Below are 17,309 nucleotides of genomic sequence, written 5' to 3' on the forward strand. Positions count from 1 at the left end.
TGTCACTCCTTAAATCAAAGCAGGGCCTGCTTTCAGCTGCCAGTAATAGTTTGCTCAACTGGATTACATAGACGTACAATTTTAATTAGATTAATCAGAATCAGAGTCAGAAATACATTCAAAAATCTCTGAGGGGAAATTGCTTTCGTCCCAGATGGTCCATGCCAGAGTAGAAAATTTTGTATAAGAATAGAACATATAAACATAGAAATAGAATACAATAAAGAAATATAAAATCACAAATTTAATCAGTGTATCTGATCTCAGAGGGAGGAATTATAAAGACTGATGGCCACAGGAAGGAATGACTTCCTGTGGTGAACAGTACTGCACTTTGATAGTATGAGTCTTGCACTGAAGGTGCTCCAATGCATCACCAGTAGTATTAAAAATACTGCTGAAGCTGCCCTGACATATGTTTTTCATCTAGCTGCTAAATGTAGTGCAATTTCATGCTTTTAAAGAAACCGAGTCAATAAAACTACAAATAAACACATTAACAAATGCTGTCTCCTGTTTGCTTTGTGATTACCTTCTGAACAGTTTCCGATTATATGCGCCAAATACACAGAAGCCCCCGCAAAGCTTCCTGAAAACCGTAGGTGGAATTATCCTCTGCTCACTCATGTGTTTTCTGGGGATTACCTGCAGTGCATGGTAAGAAAATAATTGGACCCATGAACCCCAACTCTTGCTTTACTCAAGATCCAGACTCCACAACTGTCAACTGATCCAGTATATCCAACTCAAACAAAGTTAGGGCCTAAGTTTCAAGAGAATTTTTTTAAATGTATGATAATATTTTGGTATGTAGTATACAGTATGTCATACTATTCTGTACGTTAGTGGCATACAATATAACTTTGATAGGATATTGGTCTTCATTAGGTAAAATCTCTTAAAAGGACAGGATTCTTTCATGAGGAAAATAAGTAAAATTTACATTCAGGTTATCATTCAGGTCATTCCCCGTATATTTTAGCATTTCCAGTTCCCTCTTCTTGAAGTTTATGGATTTTTGGACTGACTTGGTTAAAGGATGATCCCTGACATGAAATTCATCAGCAAACACCCATCTGAGACCAAATAAATGAGACCACATATGTCGTGAAAAACATTGAACATTATAATCCAGGAGATAAAGACCCATCTACGCACTAAACCACCTTTACAGCTACTCAATCGCAAGTTTAATCGGGTCACTATAAGCAGAAAGTTGTTTACTCGGTAACTGAGGGAACCAAAGAGAGGCTAACTTCTGTGTTGGCTTCCAAAAAAACTTCATCCCTGTGGCACCCTATAAATACTGGCTTGGGTGTGACAGCTGATTGCCTCCTGCTTGCAGGAACTATCCTCTCAGGCACCCCAGGCAGTTGTATTGCTGCTGTTAATATAATTTTGAACACTTTCTGTGGCATCCTCTGAATAAACCACATTCACATGCATTGTTATCCCGATTTCACTACCCATGTGGAATCAAATGCCCTTGTGTAACATATTTTCAGCATTTAAAAAGAAGCATTGTTCTCTTTTTGCCTTTCCTGCCAAAGATATGTTTTGAGACAAACGACTTTTTCGTTACCGCTAATAACGACATGTGTTATAAACAAGAGCAGACAAAGGCGCCATAATTGAATCAACCGTCATACTCATTTCTAGGGCATCCCTCACCCTAATTAAGGACTTCTTGTTGGTTGTCATGGGAGACAATGACAACCTGAAAAGAGCTGTCAGTCTGGATCAGATTGACATGTTGCCTTGGCAACAAGGGTCAATGGGTTTGCAGTGCATTTTGAAGATGTAAGATAGGAGGAGGAGGAGCAGACCTGACGTGTGGGGGGGTGAAGCCTATCTAGATCCAAGAATAAGCTGCATTAGTCTTGCATTAGCATTTGGTTAAACTTTGCACAGTTCTTTCTGAAGGTCAATATTGCACTGGAGATGTCTACTAATGGTATTTGCTATATGAGGTATACTTTCTCTTGGGTTAGACTTCGCCTCATTTATCCCTTTTCCTTACAGTATTTCCATTACCTGGATTTTGAAAACATATGACTCAATGCTCTTTAAGGCTTTTAACCTTCTGGTCTGTGTGTTTTTCATGATGGTTCTACGTAAAGACTGGATCACACCAGAATGGGGGTTACTATTCAAAGATTTGCATGTGTGCCTGTAGCCCTTTTGCTGTGTAAATATCATGTTGTTGTGGAGCTCTGCATGACTCCTCTGTGTCAACAGTGTCTCGTCTAGAGATGCCACTGTGTTTTAATAAATCAACATGGATGAAAACAGGGCTATAAACGGCTCTTTAGGTGGTGAAAGTCTGTCTGCCTCCCTCCTTATCAGTCCACCCAGAATGCTCTTTTTATTTGCAGAGACATTTGGTTGAAGTGTGTCTCTCTTTATGTCTTGGCAAAAATCCTCACCCATCTATTTGAAAAGCTCCTTTTGCACACACGCACTGCAGAAAAGTGGCCCCTCCATTCTTCATCACAGCCCTGTATTGTATTTTTGAAAGGGCCTGGCTCAGATATCTTATAGGCAGGAGTAACAGCTGTCGCTGAGCCACCATAGCTGGCCCCCACTCAGCACCTAGTGTGGACCCAAAACTCTCTATGTCTGTCGCCATGTCCACCCCACTGTCTAGCCCTTTGAGTGGCTGTCACTGGCTACTTTCACTGTGTCTGTCTTTTTCTCACAATTTATGTCTCTCACACTTTCTGTCTCTGTTCCATCTTCACCAGATACACAGCGAGTTTACGTTTAAGGAATGTAACTTACTTTCTTTTGTTTTGTAGCCAGGAGGAAACAACAAAGAAAAGGCAAAGACTATGAAAAATAAAACGACACAGGGAGCGGAACAAAGGAGGTAAAAGACCCTCTCCTCCATTCAGCGCAACACTTCCTCTTGCCGCACACACGCACACACACACTTACAGTACACATATGCACTCCCAACCCCACCCCAGCCACCCTCTAATCTGCACTGTTCCACCCTGAGGGCCTGGAGCTGGGGCAGCTGCTACTGATGGAGCCAGGGAGCCAGCTGTCCTCACACACTATACACACTCACCCACACACACTCCCCTCCACTCATTAATTGGGACAATGGAGCCTGGATGGGGTGTGTGGCTCATGACTTTGGAGTGTGCCATGGTCATGGGGAGGGGGCCTTCACAGTCAGTAAAGTGGTTTTTATGTTCGCTTTGGGTCTCAGCAACAGTTGGCAGCACGTGTGTCAATGACACGGCTCTCAGCCTTATTGTCCATGAAGTCAGAAGGTTCAGTGTGACCCGGGACAAACACACTGACATATTTACAGAAACCTGTTACAGGAGCATGTGGAGAAATAAAGCACATTATGTTTTAAAACACAAATAGGGAAATACAGAGCCATGCTGCTTGTGCCACTGATTTTTGTGATTTCATCATATTGCAACATCTGCAAACCTGTATCTGTTTTCAGTTTTTCAGTATCCTAGAAAGAAATCATGCAACGATTTATTCTATAACACAGCAATCTTGTATGAGTTTGGCGGATTGTAAGTCTATCAACAGCTATCAAGTTAAGATTACAAAGCAAGGGCATTGGGATCTTGAATCTTTGACTATAAAGGAAAAGTTCCTAACAGAGCTTCAAAAACAACACATCAATGGATTCAGATCCCCACAATATGATTGGTTTTTCTATCTCTAACTGCTTCAGTTTCAGAGTTCCGCTGCTATTGGTTAGCCCTCTCTCTTTACACCTGATTGGTTCAGCTGCTGATTGAATTCAGCCTCAGCCATCCGATTGGTGGAGTATCAGCCGAGTATTAGCACTGATTCGCCCTTGCTGGTGTGTTCACCAGCACCAGTGTTTTCTAAATATTGCAGCTGCTTTGGAGACAGGGTGAAAGCAAATGTGTTATTGTATGAAGGCTGATTTGCTTTGGTGGATGCATGAGATTGGTCAGGTGTGGAGTTAGCAACTAAAAAACCACATGGCTGATGACACATATACACATGCTTGTTCTCATACACACACACACACACACACACACCTGACGGCTGTCTCACACCTGCTGCACTGTCTTTGGCTGAGTAAGATGCAGATCAAAAGAAACAAGCCCTCAGGGAGTGTGGCGTGTGCGTGCATTTATGTGAGTTTGCATGTGTGTGTTTGAAGAGACATTCACTGCTTCTGAATCTATGCCAACAAAGAGGATTTTATTTGAATGAGACGATGCATGTCTGGCTTTGCTAAGATAGAGACATGGAAGCTCTGAAAGGACACAGTATGGCCCAAATGCTTTGTGCTGCAGACTGCACACACACACTAGTTATAAACACATATGGCACACTTAACTTGATACACATAGCAGAATGGTGGAAGTTTGGGAGGAAGTTGACAAGACAGAGTATAAATGCAATGAACTGGGGTTTAAGTTGTGTGAAAGAAAGAAAAAAAGAAAGAAAGAAAGAAAGAAAGAAAGACAGACAGACAATCTGGGATCCTTATCATATCAAACCAGTGAACTTAAGAATTATGACGTCATTAGTAAGGCTGGAGATACCCTTTACTTTGCCATAGGAATAAGTTCCCTTACGCACATATACAAATCTACCCAACAACCTACACACAAACTATTTCATACTGTTCAGATCAACACTGGATGCTCAAAGGCTGGCTTCTTTCAGCTCGCCCACAAAGACAACAAAGTCCGTCTTTGTCACTTTCCAATTCAGACGTCAGTGAGAGTTTGCCTTGCTCTGGGGCTGTGTATAAAGCTTGCCCACACAGAGCCCCTGTGTATATATATATCTGCATACTAGTGCCGACCCACACACACGTACACACACAGACACAGTGTATACAGCACAAGATACTATAAGGAATAATTATTATTTAAAGACTAATGGCAGATGCAGAACTTCCTAATTCTTCTTCCTTTTATACATACAGTAAATGCAGTGATGTCTGCAAAGGGAAGGCACATACTTTATTAACCAAGATCTACTCAAAACACACACATTTATGCAAATAGGCCAAACTACAGATCTTCTTTGACTCAAAAACTAACTGAGAACTTTTGTCTGTGGTCTGTGTCCATGTCTGACTGCACACATGCGTGACAGTGTTTGTTTCAAACAGAAACACATTGGTTCAGTGTTAGTATTGTGTGCTTGTCCTTTTCTTTGTTTCCAAAACGGTCTGCCACTCTCCAGTCAGACTGGAGCAAAGGATCAACTTAGATTCACACTGTACCCAAAAAAGAAGTTCGTCTGAGAAGTCAACGTTTTCCAATTATTTGAGGCAACCTCTAGTGTTTTATTCTATTGCATTTGTCTTTCTTTCTCAAATGCATAGAAGCAGCAGCTCAATCCCTGTTGTAAAGTTTCTGTTTTAGCTTTTGGGGTGTGTGTGTGGGGGGGGTATTTATTTGAGGAGGTAAGAAATGTTTTCTATGTCAAAAGTTTAACAGCTGTCCATACTGCTGTTATAGATGAATTATCTTCAATTTAATACATCCCTGTTTTCCAGTGATTAAACGTGATTGCGTTCACATGCTTTGTTCGTTGTCTATGGACAAAACAACAAAAAAGTGGATTACAGATTAGATTACCCCGCTCCTACCCTAAAGGCATATTCAGCTGAAGAGGTCATGGAATTAAGACAGAAGGAACTGGGAGATGACAAAGAACCCCTGTTTTTAGAATATAAACAGTAAAAGACCCACATACAGCTGTACTGTGCACACACATATGAAGCTACTGTTTACTTGCTGCAGCTGCATCCTGTGTAGCAGGTAACACATGGCTCCTCCTGCATATCGGTTCACACACACACACTCATATACACACACACACACACGCACACACAGACACACACACACACACACAACAAAAACACAGGCCACACTTACAGTCTTTGCAACCCCTCTGCAAATTTATAGCAACACATTACAGGTACTGTTTAACAGTTACATGTTTTACTAATTTCTGCCTTTGTACTATTAGGAGAATAAAATATATGAGTGCATTTAACATTCAAATCCACTACAACATTCATGACTGATATAAAACGTGAGATGCATTGTAGCAGTCACATCCAATTGCCAACTTTTCCATTTGCAACACATGCCACTGATTTTATTTGTGTTCCAGCATATCTGAATTTACTATATTTTATAACTGGGCAGAGTCTCTGTTTTTTGTCCACAAATTGTGTGTGTCCACAATGATGAAATTAGTGTTAACTGGAAGATGACAAGATCCTGACAGTAAAGGAACCTAAAACAGATGCCAGAGCCAGCAATGAACCTGTTGTGAACGAGCAGATAAACAAATACTCTGATTTCAGTGTGCTGTTGTTCACTTGAAAACTCACACAGACTTTAAACCGCCCCTGAGGTCAAGAAATGAAAATGATTTTTAAGTCACAACAACATAAATAAGAGCAGCGTTACAGAGTGTATGCAATACACAGAGGCATGAGCATACACATACACGCTTCATAACCCTTCATTGCGAGATTAAACTGTTGATTTTTAATTGGTTTAGCAACGTGTGTTTGTTTGATCCTGGTGTTATTGCCTAGTGTGTTTTCTTCCTCGAGTGAGCTGATTAAAAAATCTCCGCCTGTCAACATGCTGTCAGATAGATACCAGTGGTTGATTAATTTACCCACACAAACACACATGTCCTAATGCCTGCTCTCTCATTGGCTAAATTGGGAGTCCTGTTTCCAAAGCAACATTGGAATGCCGGCTGTGTGGCACCGCCCCTTTCAGGAAGGAACTGCATGTAAACAAACCTGGCATGTGCAGCATTGTGTGCTCCGACTCTGTGGTAAACAGCGTGTGACTGTGTTTGCAGAGACTGTGAGACTGACCTCTAGGATTACATGTTATTCTGTTGCTTCAAAGGTCTGGGCATGTTGTTTGTGTGCAACTTTATGAAGTGAAAACATCTAATCTCTGCTCAAATTTGCATATAGGAAAAACACACGGAAATGAAGGTGATAAAAATATGTGTTAATAGGTAACCTAAACGTGTGCACTATGTCAACAACAGTCTTACGCCAGCGTGGAAAAGCAGGTGCAGATGCATGATGCACAACAGTGTCAATGACCTGTCCTCCAGCGTCACATCTTTCCTCTGCCCATGTCATTTTACGGGATGTCCAGCCTGTTGTGCTACTCTGTGTGTGTTTACCTCCGCGGCCCACATAGCGCAATATGGCCTTTTCTCTGCAGTCCAACAACTAAAGGTAACCAAAGTTCATGTTCAGTGGTTAGTAGCAACTTTTTTACTATATGGTCTCACTGACTGGATTATGAATTCTAATTTTCTTTGTGAAAACATAAGGGGGACAAATAACAAGGTTATTAAAGAACATAACAGCAGATACACAACACATTCACAACAGTGATCAAAATACCCACACACCGAGACACCTATCCCCATTGAGCAAGAGCCCCGCAGAACCAATCAGATTTCTGTTACCAACAGCAACAACTCGTGTTTATGCCTGCCTCCAGCTAATCCAGCCCTCTGATTGGCTGCTCCCCAGGCCTTGGAGCACAGCCCCCCTCTCCTGTTCTTCTTCTGCCTGCCCCTCCATCCCTACAGATTAAGTAACACTGGCAAAACAAAAAGCTTGTTTTTGTTTTCACATTAATGACAGTGCCCCCACACAAACACAGAGCTTGTTAAGATGTAAAGGTACCGATATGCTTAAGGTAGAGAAATGTAGAGCTACAAAGACAGCAGGAGGGGGGAGAGGAGGTGGGATATATTGAACCGCTGTTGCCATGCACCTTCAGTGTGTTACTAGGTTAAGGATGGTATGTTGCTATGAAAAAAAGCCAAGTGCAAGGAAGAGGGGCAGTTGCATCACTCTCTTGAAAAGTCTTTGAAAAACACCCCCCACTCCCTTTGTACCCTCTGCAATATTTTAATTGCTCTTTTAAATCATCCTCAGGGAGGAATTCCAAATTGAAATTCTGCACTTGTAGCATGCAGACTTTACAATGTTCACTTATACGTTTAAGAAACTCCAACTTAAACTCTTTTGTGTGTTTTTGTTTTTAATTCCAGGTCAGTGTTTCCTCTTTAAATCAATCATGCACTGTTGTTCCTCTTTGCTACTGGCAGTTAAGGTAAAGATCATGAACATGCAACCAGCTGCTGTTTGGTTTCATGTATGCGAGTGTTCAGAGGCTGCTGTTAGGGGCTCAGTTAGATAAGATATGTTGCCAAGAACATGGTCAATCTGTCCAGATCTGATATTATTATGCAACGCCTTAGTGGTTCAAGGAATATGTACGAAGCTCCTAAGAAAACATGTGAGCCCCACATGTGTATAGGAAAATTGAAAAACATGTAGTGATTTATTTAACCCTTTCACCTTTTCATGACTTGTTTTTTTCGCTGTGTATTTGTTTATGGTATTCATAATGCCCCTTACGTACACACACACATAGAGAGGCACACACACACACGCACTTTTCAAAGAAAGTCAACTTGTTTGTGTATGAGCGGGAGGATGTCATGATGAGCTGCTGCATCATCATTCCCCTAATAATAATCCACCCTGACCTCTAATTGAGTGACGACACGGCACAAGCAAACACGGTCCTCACGGGAATCCTACTCTGCCACTTTCTTCCCTTTTCTATCTGATCTTTTATGTTTCCCTAATTCACTGCCTTCTATTTCACCCTTTCTACCTCTCCATGTCATTGGATGTTCAACTTCTCTCAAGGTTTCTAATTAGCATGTACGCTGAACGCTGCAAGGCAGCCTGACAGTTAATGTTTACTATGTTCTCGCTCTCTCTCTCTCTCTCTCTCTCTCTTTCTCCGTGCCCTGTCTCTATCTCACTCGCCCTCTCTATTACTAAAATGTCACGATGCCTTGACACTTTTCCACCAACTGCACCAAAACACTAGGAACTTTCTTAGAAGGAGGAATGAGTTAGAACATCAAGCTTGTTACATGTATTTCTAATTATGTGCATATTATACCAGTTTGTCGAATGTTTTTTTTTTATATGTCTGCATGCTCCATTTGAATTGAAATAGAAAATAAAACATATTCCTGATGGTCAGAATGAGTGTTACTATTTAAGACACTAACACATCAGCATACTGGAATTTGGAATCTCTGAAATGTTGTCTATCTCTTTCTTTTTCTATCTACCCTTGAGTTACTCGGTCATCCTGTCTGCACTCTCTGTCTGCATGCCAGGACAGAGGATAGACTTTATCATAAGATGAGCAAAGTGCCCGCAATGTGCCCACATTTCATTTGAATGTCTGTACTGTATGTCCATCTGTATCTGTGCTCACAGCAGTGTTCAGCACCCCTTTTCCAGCCCATGGATCTATGGCTTCCGGCCTCCTCCTCCACTTGAGGATTGCAAGCTATGAGATGGGGATTCTTGGCATGGCTTTGAGTACATGTGCTTCTGGAAGGATAAGCTCAGCTATGTTAGTAATGTTTAGCCCTGCTGGGGTCACAGGCTGCTCCCCATATTTGGTAAATCACTTAGCATTGCCCCACCTCAGCGAGACTGGCAGTTAAAGTAAACCAGTCTGAATAGAGGGCAAAGGCAGACAGAGGATAAGGGGAAATGGTTGAGAGTGGTTGATAAATGAAATGCATTCTTGCATTCGTTGAATACCGTTTCTTTCGGAAATGATAATAAAGTTGGATGCTTTGTTTGAAGGAATGATTACGTTTTTTAAGCTTTTTCTAGTTGAACTATCTATTTTGCACTTTCTTCATCTGAATATAGTGTTCTAGATTAAAGAAGGTGATACTATACAATGCATATAATATCACTCCTGGTGGACTTAGGCCAAAATCCTGATTCAAATGGGTTACTTGTTTATGTCAAAGTGTTTCTTATATTGCATGGTTGTTGTCATGGTTTTCACCTTATGTGAAATACAACTAGGTGAGATCAAATCTGGCATTAAGATAATTCGATCTAAGTTTAGTTGTTGGAGTTTACATAGGGTTGTATGTGTGTGATGCTTTTTTATAAACTTTTACATGTTGCTGTATGTGATGCTTTTTTATATGACCAGAGGCTCGTGACAAAAAGCCAATGAGGGCACACATACAGTATAATCTTGTTTATGTCGTTAACATAGACATTGCCATCAGCAATCACACATTTCCTCCAGTTGATCCATTCAGTTGCTACTGATCAAACACCCTGATGCAATCCCAGGGCAATTTTTGTAGACATACCAATTTGAGAACAAACACTGAAATGACTATATCCTTCACACGTAGTCGAGGGAATTTCATCTACATTTGAAATCGTTTTCTCTGATCAGCCGATATATTTAAATATTATCTCACTGGTTTTGCCCCGAAGAGTCAGATTTCACATTAACAGCTATTAAATGTGTGACTTGACCTCATCTGAAATGACCAGCTATGTATTTCACTCTACCCCCCTCCCAAGGGATAGTGGATCTTTAAAGTGTAGGTCAGTTGTTTGTGTGTGTGTGTGTGTGTGTGTGTGTTTGGTAACCTGGTCACCCTCCCCTTGGCTCTCACGCAGCTGTTTTACTCAGTTTGATTATAGGCTATATAGAACGACAACCACAATCATTACTGCTGAACAGAGATGTTTGGATCATGTGATCATCCCTCCCAGTGTGGTGCGGTCATCCCAGGTGCCCAGGTCTGTGTGTGTGTGTGTGTGTGCATATGTATGCTTCGACATTTACAGCTACCTCAGCTTAACCACAACCACAAAACTCAAAAACCACCTATGTCAGGTCATACTGACAGACTGATAGTGACTCTTCACAAACAGCAGCTTCAGAGTGTGAACATGTTGTTGTACTGGAATCACCCTGGCCGCCGCAGCGATGAGAAATTCCCTGCACAGTAAATCTAAGACCTTTCAAAAGTTGCATATTTTGCTGGCTCACCACCAAGTCTTTGAGGCGTGAGCTCACTGTAAGCTGAGCAACAGCAAAAGTAGCTATGAGCATCTCATTTCTCAAATGACTAGCTGAAAGTAATGGCTCTGGGAAGGGCAGAGTATCACTCTTCCTAACTCCCTCTGAAGCATTTAGTATTTACAGTTGAACCACAAGTCTGGGAATATTTGGGTATATATAGAAACACATACTGTAACATTTCAAAAGAGTTAAAATGGACAGAAATACATTATATATGATTGTAATACCAGAGAACAAATAATCAAAACAGCAGTCAAATTCTTTCCTGTCTTGAAAGTGCATAATGAAGATAGACTATATCCAATACACGTTTTATGATTGAGATCCCAGTGCAGAAAAGGGTTCACCACCACTAATTCTTAGCTTACAGTTTGCATTATAACTTTTTTTGTCTTTTGCAGAGCTGTTATACCTGCCTGATATGGTGACTGATTTGAAAGCAACTATAAAATGTTGGAAGGTACTGTGACTCTCTAAGAAGTTGTTTAATAACAGCTTTATAGTGGTTTAATCAATCAATTAATTGATTGATTAAGTTTTGAGATGCTTGAAGGTAGAATGTGGTGTGAGTGTAATATTGATCCTTTAACTGTGCTGTCTCAGCAAGCTTTTCCTTCAAGTCTGTAAGTTGTCAGCTAAGTACACGTTTTGTCTGAGGTCATGACCCATGTGAAATAGAAGAAAACTCATCATGAGCACTTCACATAGGAAGAAAAAAGCAGCCTGAAGAGCGCCGGAGTAAGCAACTTTTTGATGTTTACCATCTTTCTGTGCCACAGTTGAAAACACTGGTGTTTGTAAGTGAGAGCACATCTGTCTGGTCCTGCTCCCTCATTTTCTGTCTATCATAGTGCTAGATCTCTGGCTCAGACCTGGTGCAGACAGTCACGCTGCCTCAACAGTCTGGGCTATTGCTCCAGGCTTTGGCACCGCAGCCAACAAAGGGAGATGCTGTTTGTTAACTCTGTACAACTAGCAGGAGCTTGGAAAATGAGTCCTTCCCAGCACGGCCTTTATAGTTTTTTGTTCTCTGCTGGCCCATATCCATTCATCCATCCATTATCTTAACTTCTTATCCTGCTCAGAGTCGCAGGGGACTGGTGCCCATCCCAGCTGTCATTGGGCGAGAGTTGGGACAGGAAAGCATCATGTTCCTGGACAAGCCCGGACAGGTTGCCAGTCTATCTCCAAGCCAACACAAAGACATACACACAGCCGACTTAGAGTCACCAATTAACCTAACATGCATGTCTTTGGACTGTGGGTGGCAACCGGAGTACACAGAGGAAACTCACACATACATGCAAACTTGGCACAGACAGGCTTCAGCCAGCCGGTAGATACAAACCAGGGACCTTCTAGGGGTGTGGCAGACACCACCGTACTGCCGGTCAATATTCATCTGGAACTGATGCTTTAGAGTCTTGCAAAGAACTTGCATGAGGTGCTTCTACAGACATTAAGGTTAAGACTAAAGATGATGGAGGCTTTGAGAAATTTGGTTTAGAGAGCACAATAAATAGAGTCTGATCTATCACGACGAAGGTCAATGTGAATGTAACCCAGTAGGTTGGTGAAGGATTATGTTAACAATGATGTTAGTAGTAAACTGTGACTAAAATACACTAACACCTCTTTGTTTACTCTGTGCACGCAATAAAACCATCAGCATATTTATTCTAGACATATTGGCTCTTATCTGGGGCTGTAAACATTGCTTCTTTCCAAAAAAAGGCCAAGATTAGCCACCGCTATTGTTGTTGATAGTCTGTGTAGTGACCTGCATGGGTGAAAATGCTTTTGTAAATCTACTAAATAACATTTTGTTTCTGTCATCAGACATTTGTTTACTTTATGAGTATTTTAATGAGATCCTAATCTTATCCTGTGAGTTGGCTGGAACTTTTATAGGTTATTTTCACAAGATGTTGTGTTTCAACCTGACTCACACACAGACTTCAGATTTGATTATAGCCGATCCCTAATCTAGCTACAGTTTTGACACTGCATTGAAAAACAAGACTTGTTTGCCAAAATTGATGGTAATTTGTTTGACTTCCATATGTCTACCAATGCACTACCAAGTCTTATTGGAAAATCCCTTTTATACCATTTCTAAAACTTTAGATTTTTTGTAATTCTAAATGAACTTCCTCTATTCTTTGAACAGAGAGAAATTACCTGATATTCTTCTTAACAGGAAGGGACTCTCTCCCTTCTTTGTGTGTTGGTGCGTGTGTGTGTATGTGTGTGTACATATGGTTGTGAGCAAGCACACGTGCATGTGTGCACATACAGGTGCATTTCTGTTCGTGCTTGTGTGCACCTGTGTGTTAATGCGTGCACACAAGCCGGGTATGACCAGTGGTTGGCTGGAGACCAAGGTGCTGTCAAGAAAAGCAAGATGAGTTCCGCTGAAATCTGCTGTTTCTTTGATGTGGGACGTCCTTTACTGTCAGCTTCTTGCTCAAAGCGAACCACAACACTCGCACACTTCCGTTTAGCTGCAACTCATGGTCATGCCGACCCTCTTTCTCCTTCAGCTTATCTCTAGTTCCAGTCCATTTTTTTGTGATATGGTTGCATTACAAATGTGTAACTTCTCATTACTTTCCTCATGTGTGTTGCCTAATGGCTGCATAAATTTTGTAAGGCATAGCATGATTTACTAATATGAACTTTCATTTATTAAAAAAAGAAAGAACATTTGTGCAATCCTGTAGTTTTCACAGGACTAAATCTCTGATATGCACAGTCTACAGTAGAGCAAATGCAGCCTCACATTTCCACTTGGATGCACAAAACTACAACTAAGCACACTGCCAACTAATACACAGACCTTTCTACCCCCAGCTGCCAGTGCACAGAAAACAAAAGAAAGCTTTCTTCACCAAGCCCCAGCCCCAGCCTTAATTCTGGCTGCAAAGATTGTGCAAGCAGTCATGTAAAACAGCTGGTCTACAATCTGTGAAACGTCAGAGAAGGAAAGAGCAAATGTAACAAATTTCGTTATCTCGTAACTCTCGTTCACTTTCCTCCACGTAGTTTCTCTCTAAGGCGGACGTTTCATCTTTACTTTCCAGCTACCACCCACATGTGATGTCATACAAACTCTTCTTGATAGTTCAGTAGCTGTGCAAGCTGCTGTGAACTTCCCACACTCCTGCAGCCTTTTAGCTGATCTTACGTCGAGTACCTGTGGCATTTGAAGCTTAATGCAGTGACAAATAACATTTCCGACAAGACAGAATGAGTTTGATTTCTAATTTTATTCACAAAACATTTAAAATAGGTACAATTCAAATTAATATTGCATTGTTTTGTCTGCATATAGTAGTCCATGAAAAAGTGTCATCGGTGCAAACACAGCAGTGCAGGATTTGCAGCTAAAGTCTGTGCTTTTTCCAAGAACATCCTGATAGCTGCACCACTAAAGAAAAATTAAGTCCAGTTAGCCATTTTCAGATACCCTCTTCGGGACCGGCATCATCCTTGTTCCCCTCTAATGAGATTCAGTGCAGCCTCCACACTTCAAGTCCACGTCTTGCACTGTCCCTTTTCTCTGTGACCTCCTCCGCTCAATTCCTTGGTCCCTGTTATATAGAGCAGTCGGCACTCATCAGGTTTTCTTGCACTATGCAGTGCAGTCCAGCTCCTTCTAAATGTCCATCAGGCTGCCACACAGACCTGACCCTTGTCCACACTTGACCTCTGAACTTGAACCCCTAACTCGGGGTAATCCAGAACCAATGTGCAGACCCAGAATGCACTAGAAGAGTGCACTCCTGCAGGGGGTTACAGCCACAGCCTTTTAATCCATAAAAGTGAGGCAATGTGGCCTGGCACCCCCAGTGAAGCTCAGCTCCTTGACTTTCTTTCCATCATTTTTAACATCATGTGAAGCATTTTTAAATGAGGGCTAGCTCAGCGCTCTGGCAGAGTGATGGTGGGCACCCAGTCGCACACACTGCGGCTCTCTTCACAGAACAAACTCAGCTTGTCCAGAGCAGGGTCTTTCCATGGGTTTGCACTGGGGCTCTAGAATAAAAGGAATTGCATATTTAGAAAACCTGCAGCACATGCAGAAATGCAACCATTTGTCATGTGCACAGACAACAGCGGAGCGAATGATGCATCATTCACTGAGTGTGCGGGTGCTCTCCGGTACTTACCGTGACAAGAATACAGTGCGCGTCCTTGGGCTCGCCGGTCTCGTCTGCACCCACGAGGTCGGCCAGACGGTCGATGTCATTGACTCGCACCACGTTGATGTCGTTGTCGAAGCAGAAAGCCTGGATGAGGGTGAAGTGGATCTGAAGAGCAATATCGCACTCGTACTCCTCATCAGTGGCGAGGACGCAAAACGCCACGCTGTCCGGATCACTGAGGGAAAGACAATAGTGATGGTCAAAAAAATGAATCGTCCACTCTCTTTCATTCTTTTGCTTAAAATGTAAAAATGTGAATTCTAGTGGAAGCTTTTACGAATTGCAATACTCACACATTCATGACTTTAGCAGACTCGTACACTCCAACGGTCAGGTAATCCTGCTTCTTAGCAGCGATCAGCAGCTCTTCCAGGGCTGCGCCTGCACTTTGCACCCTTGACAAAGAAAAAGACACATATTTAGGACACCAAGCACATTTTGAGGAACCAGTATTAACCAATCGGCCTGAAGAAGGTTGGATCCTCGAGGGGAATATTCACCTTTCTGTGTTTTCCATCGTGTTGTCTTGTCCGCTGATCTCCTCCAGAGTCATAGTTATATCCAAGCGCGATCGGGGCTTTGCAGCAAACACAACAAGGGCTGAGCAGGTCTACTGTTAGTCTCTTGCGTTATTCTAAGCTCGGAACAGGCTGTGGGTGGTTTTATAGCAGAGCGGCGTAGTTTCTCGTTAAGGGGCGGTCGTTTCCGCTCTCGCCACCCGCCATTGGCTCAGCGCAGCCTGGCAGAGGAAAGCAAAAGTCCCCGGGGCAGTTCTGCAGAGCTTGTTGACAACCCCACGTGGGGCAAGATTACAAGCGTTCAAGAAATCCCCCCCACCCACCACCGATTCCTTCTTGCCTTGTCAACATCCAACATCACCACTGAGTACAAAAAACGAAAAGCCCTGTGCTGTTTATTGTTATGGATTTTCGCAGTCACTGCAGTACTACTGCCTGAAACCACCGCGGCTTCTTCTCCGATTAGTGCAGATAATATTGGAGCACAGGTTTCGCTTTTTATACAGTTCACACAAATACTGTCACTAGTAGACGTGTTTTTATTAGAGTCACTGTTTATGGTGTGATTGCATGTGTTGCTCGGTTATAGTTAGCTTGTTATTTGCAGCACCGAATAGGCCCATGGGGAACGTACAGCTATGTCTATATAATTTTTATGCAAAAAGGTTTTTTCCTGATCGGTATTAAAGCAGGTGACGTGTAACTGAATATGCGAATCAGTCATAGGATAAACTGCCGGGTTTTTCTGTGTGTGTGAAATGAATGTATTCCATGACAAACCCTGGAACAAGCTTCTAATGACTGGACTTTCCCAGCTTGGGGATTCACTCGTGTGATATTTATAGCCCCTCGGAATCTTTCCCTGCTCTTCATAAACGTCCTGTTGATGTCCCACCTGCGTGCATTTGGGATGATGTGCCAATCTCTTCCTCGGCTTGTTCGGGAGCCAGGTCTGCAAGCCCGTCCTGACCCGAATAGGACGAGGAGGAGTGACCAAAGCAGCTTGTGGCCGGCACACGCCAGGTTTTGTTCGTCCATTGAAAAGGAAGCTTAATTGGCAGTCTGCGCTCCTGGCGCGTGTCGTTTCTCCGAGGAGAAAAAGGGGCCACTTTGTGTCACAACAATGATCACGTCCTACACCTGCCCCTGGTCCTTCTTTGTGTGTGTGTGCTCTTTATTATCCCTCTCTATTCAGTATCCTGTGGCAGATGCCCAACAGTCCCTCACCAAAAAGTCACTGACTGCATGTGTTTACGTTCAACATCGGTCACTTTTCTGACAGATGTGCGTTTTTACGCCGCAGCTGGCTGCGTTAACTTGTTGTTCATGTAATTTAGATTATGTATGAGTAGGGTTAAATCACAAAGCCAAATGAAAAAAAAAAAAATCTTACTCGTAACAGGCTGCCACAAAGTATAGATGGTGTCTAATTCCTGGTATATCACTCTCTTTTGAAGGTTGTGTTTTTTCTGACTAAGTAGTGAGTCAAATAATAAACAACTCTGACATTTATCTGAATGCAAATAAGGTTGCCTACATAATGATAGGTTGACCTTTAACCTAATCTACAACAAGCAGTTTATGGAGCTGCTGAACGCCGCCACTCTCCC

The 17,309-nt window shown here is 42.2% G+C and overlaps 1 protein-coding gene across 1 annotated transcript; it reads right to left on the reverse strand.

Moving 5' to 3' along the window:
* Positions 1-14,223: 14,223 nt before the first annotated feature.
* gadd45ga (growth arrest and DNA-damage-inducible, gamma a) lies at positions 14,224-15,840 on the reverse strand. The gene is made up of 4 exons (XM_067521522.1): positions 15,682-15,840; positions 15,475-15,576; positions 15,146-15,356; positions 14,224-15,011 (listed from the first exon to the last, which is right to left on the reverse strand). Exons 1-4 carry the CDS (start codon positions 15,732-15,734, stop codon positions 14,898-14,900), a joined length of 480 nt encoding a protein of 159 aa, XP_067377623.1. The 5' UTR covers positions 15,735-15,840; the 3' UTR covers positions 14,224-14,897.
* Between the last annotated feature and the right edge of the window lie 1,469 nt (positions 15,841-17,309).

This window comes from Channa argus, chromosome 11 (assembly GCF_033026475.1).
Source record: "Channa argus isolate prfri chromosome 11, Channa argus male v1.0, whole genome shotgun sequence".
Classification (NCBI taxonomy): domain Eukaryota; kingdom Metazoa; phylum Chordata; class Actinopteri; order Anabantiformes; family Channidae; genus Channa; species Channa argus.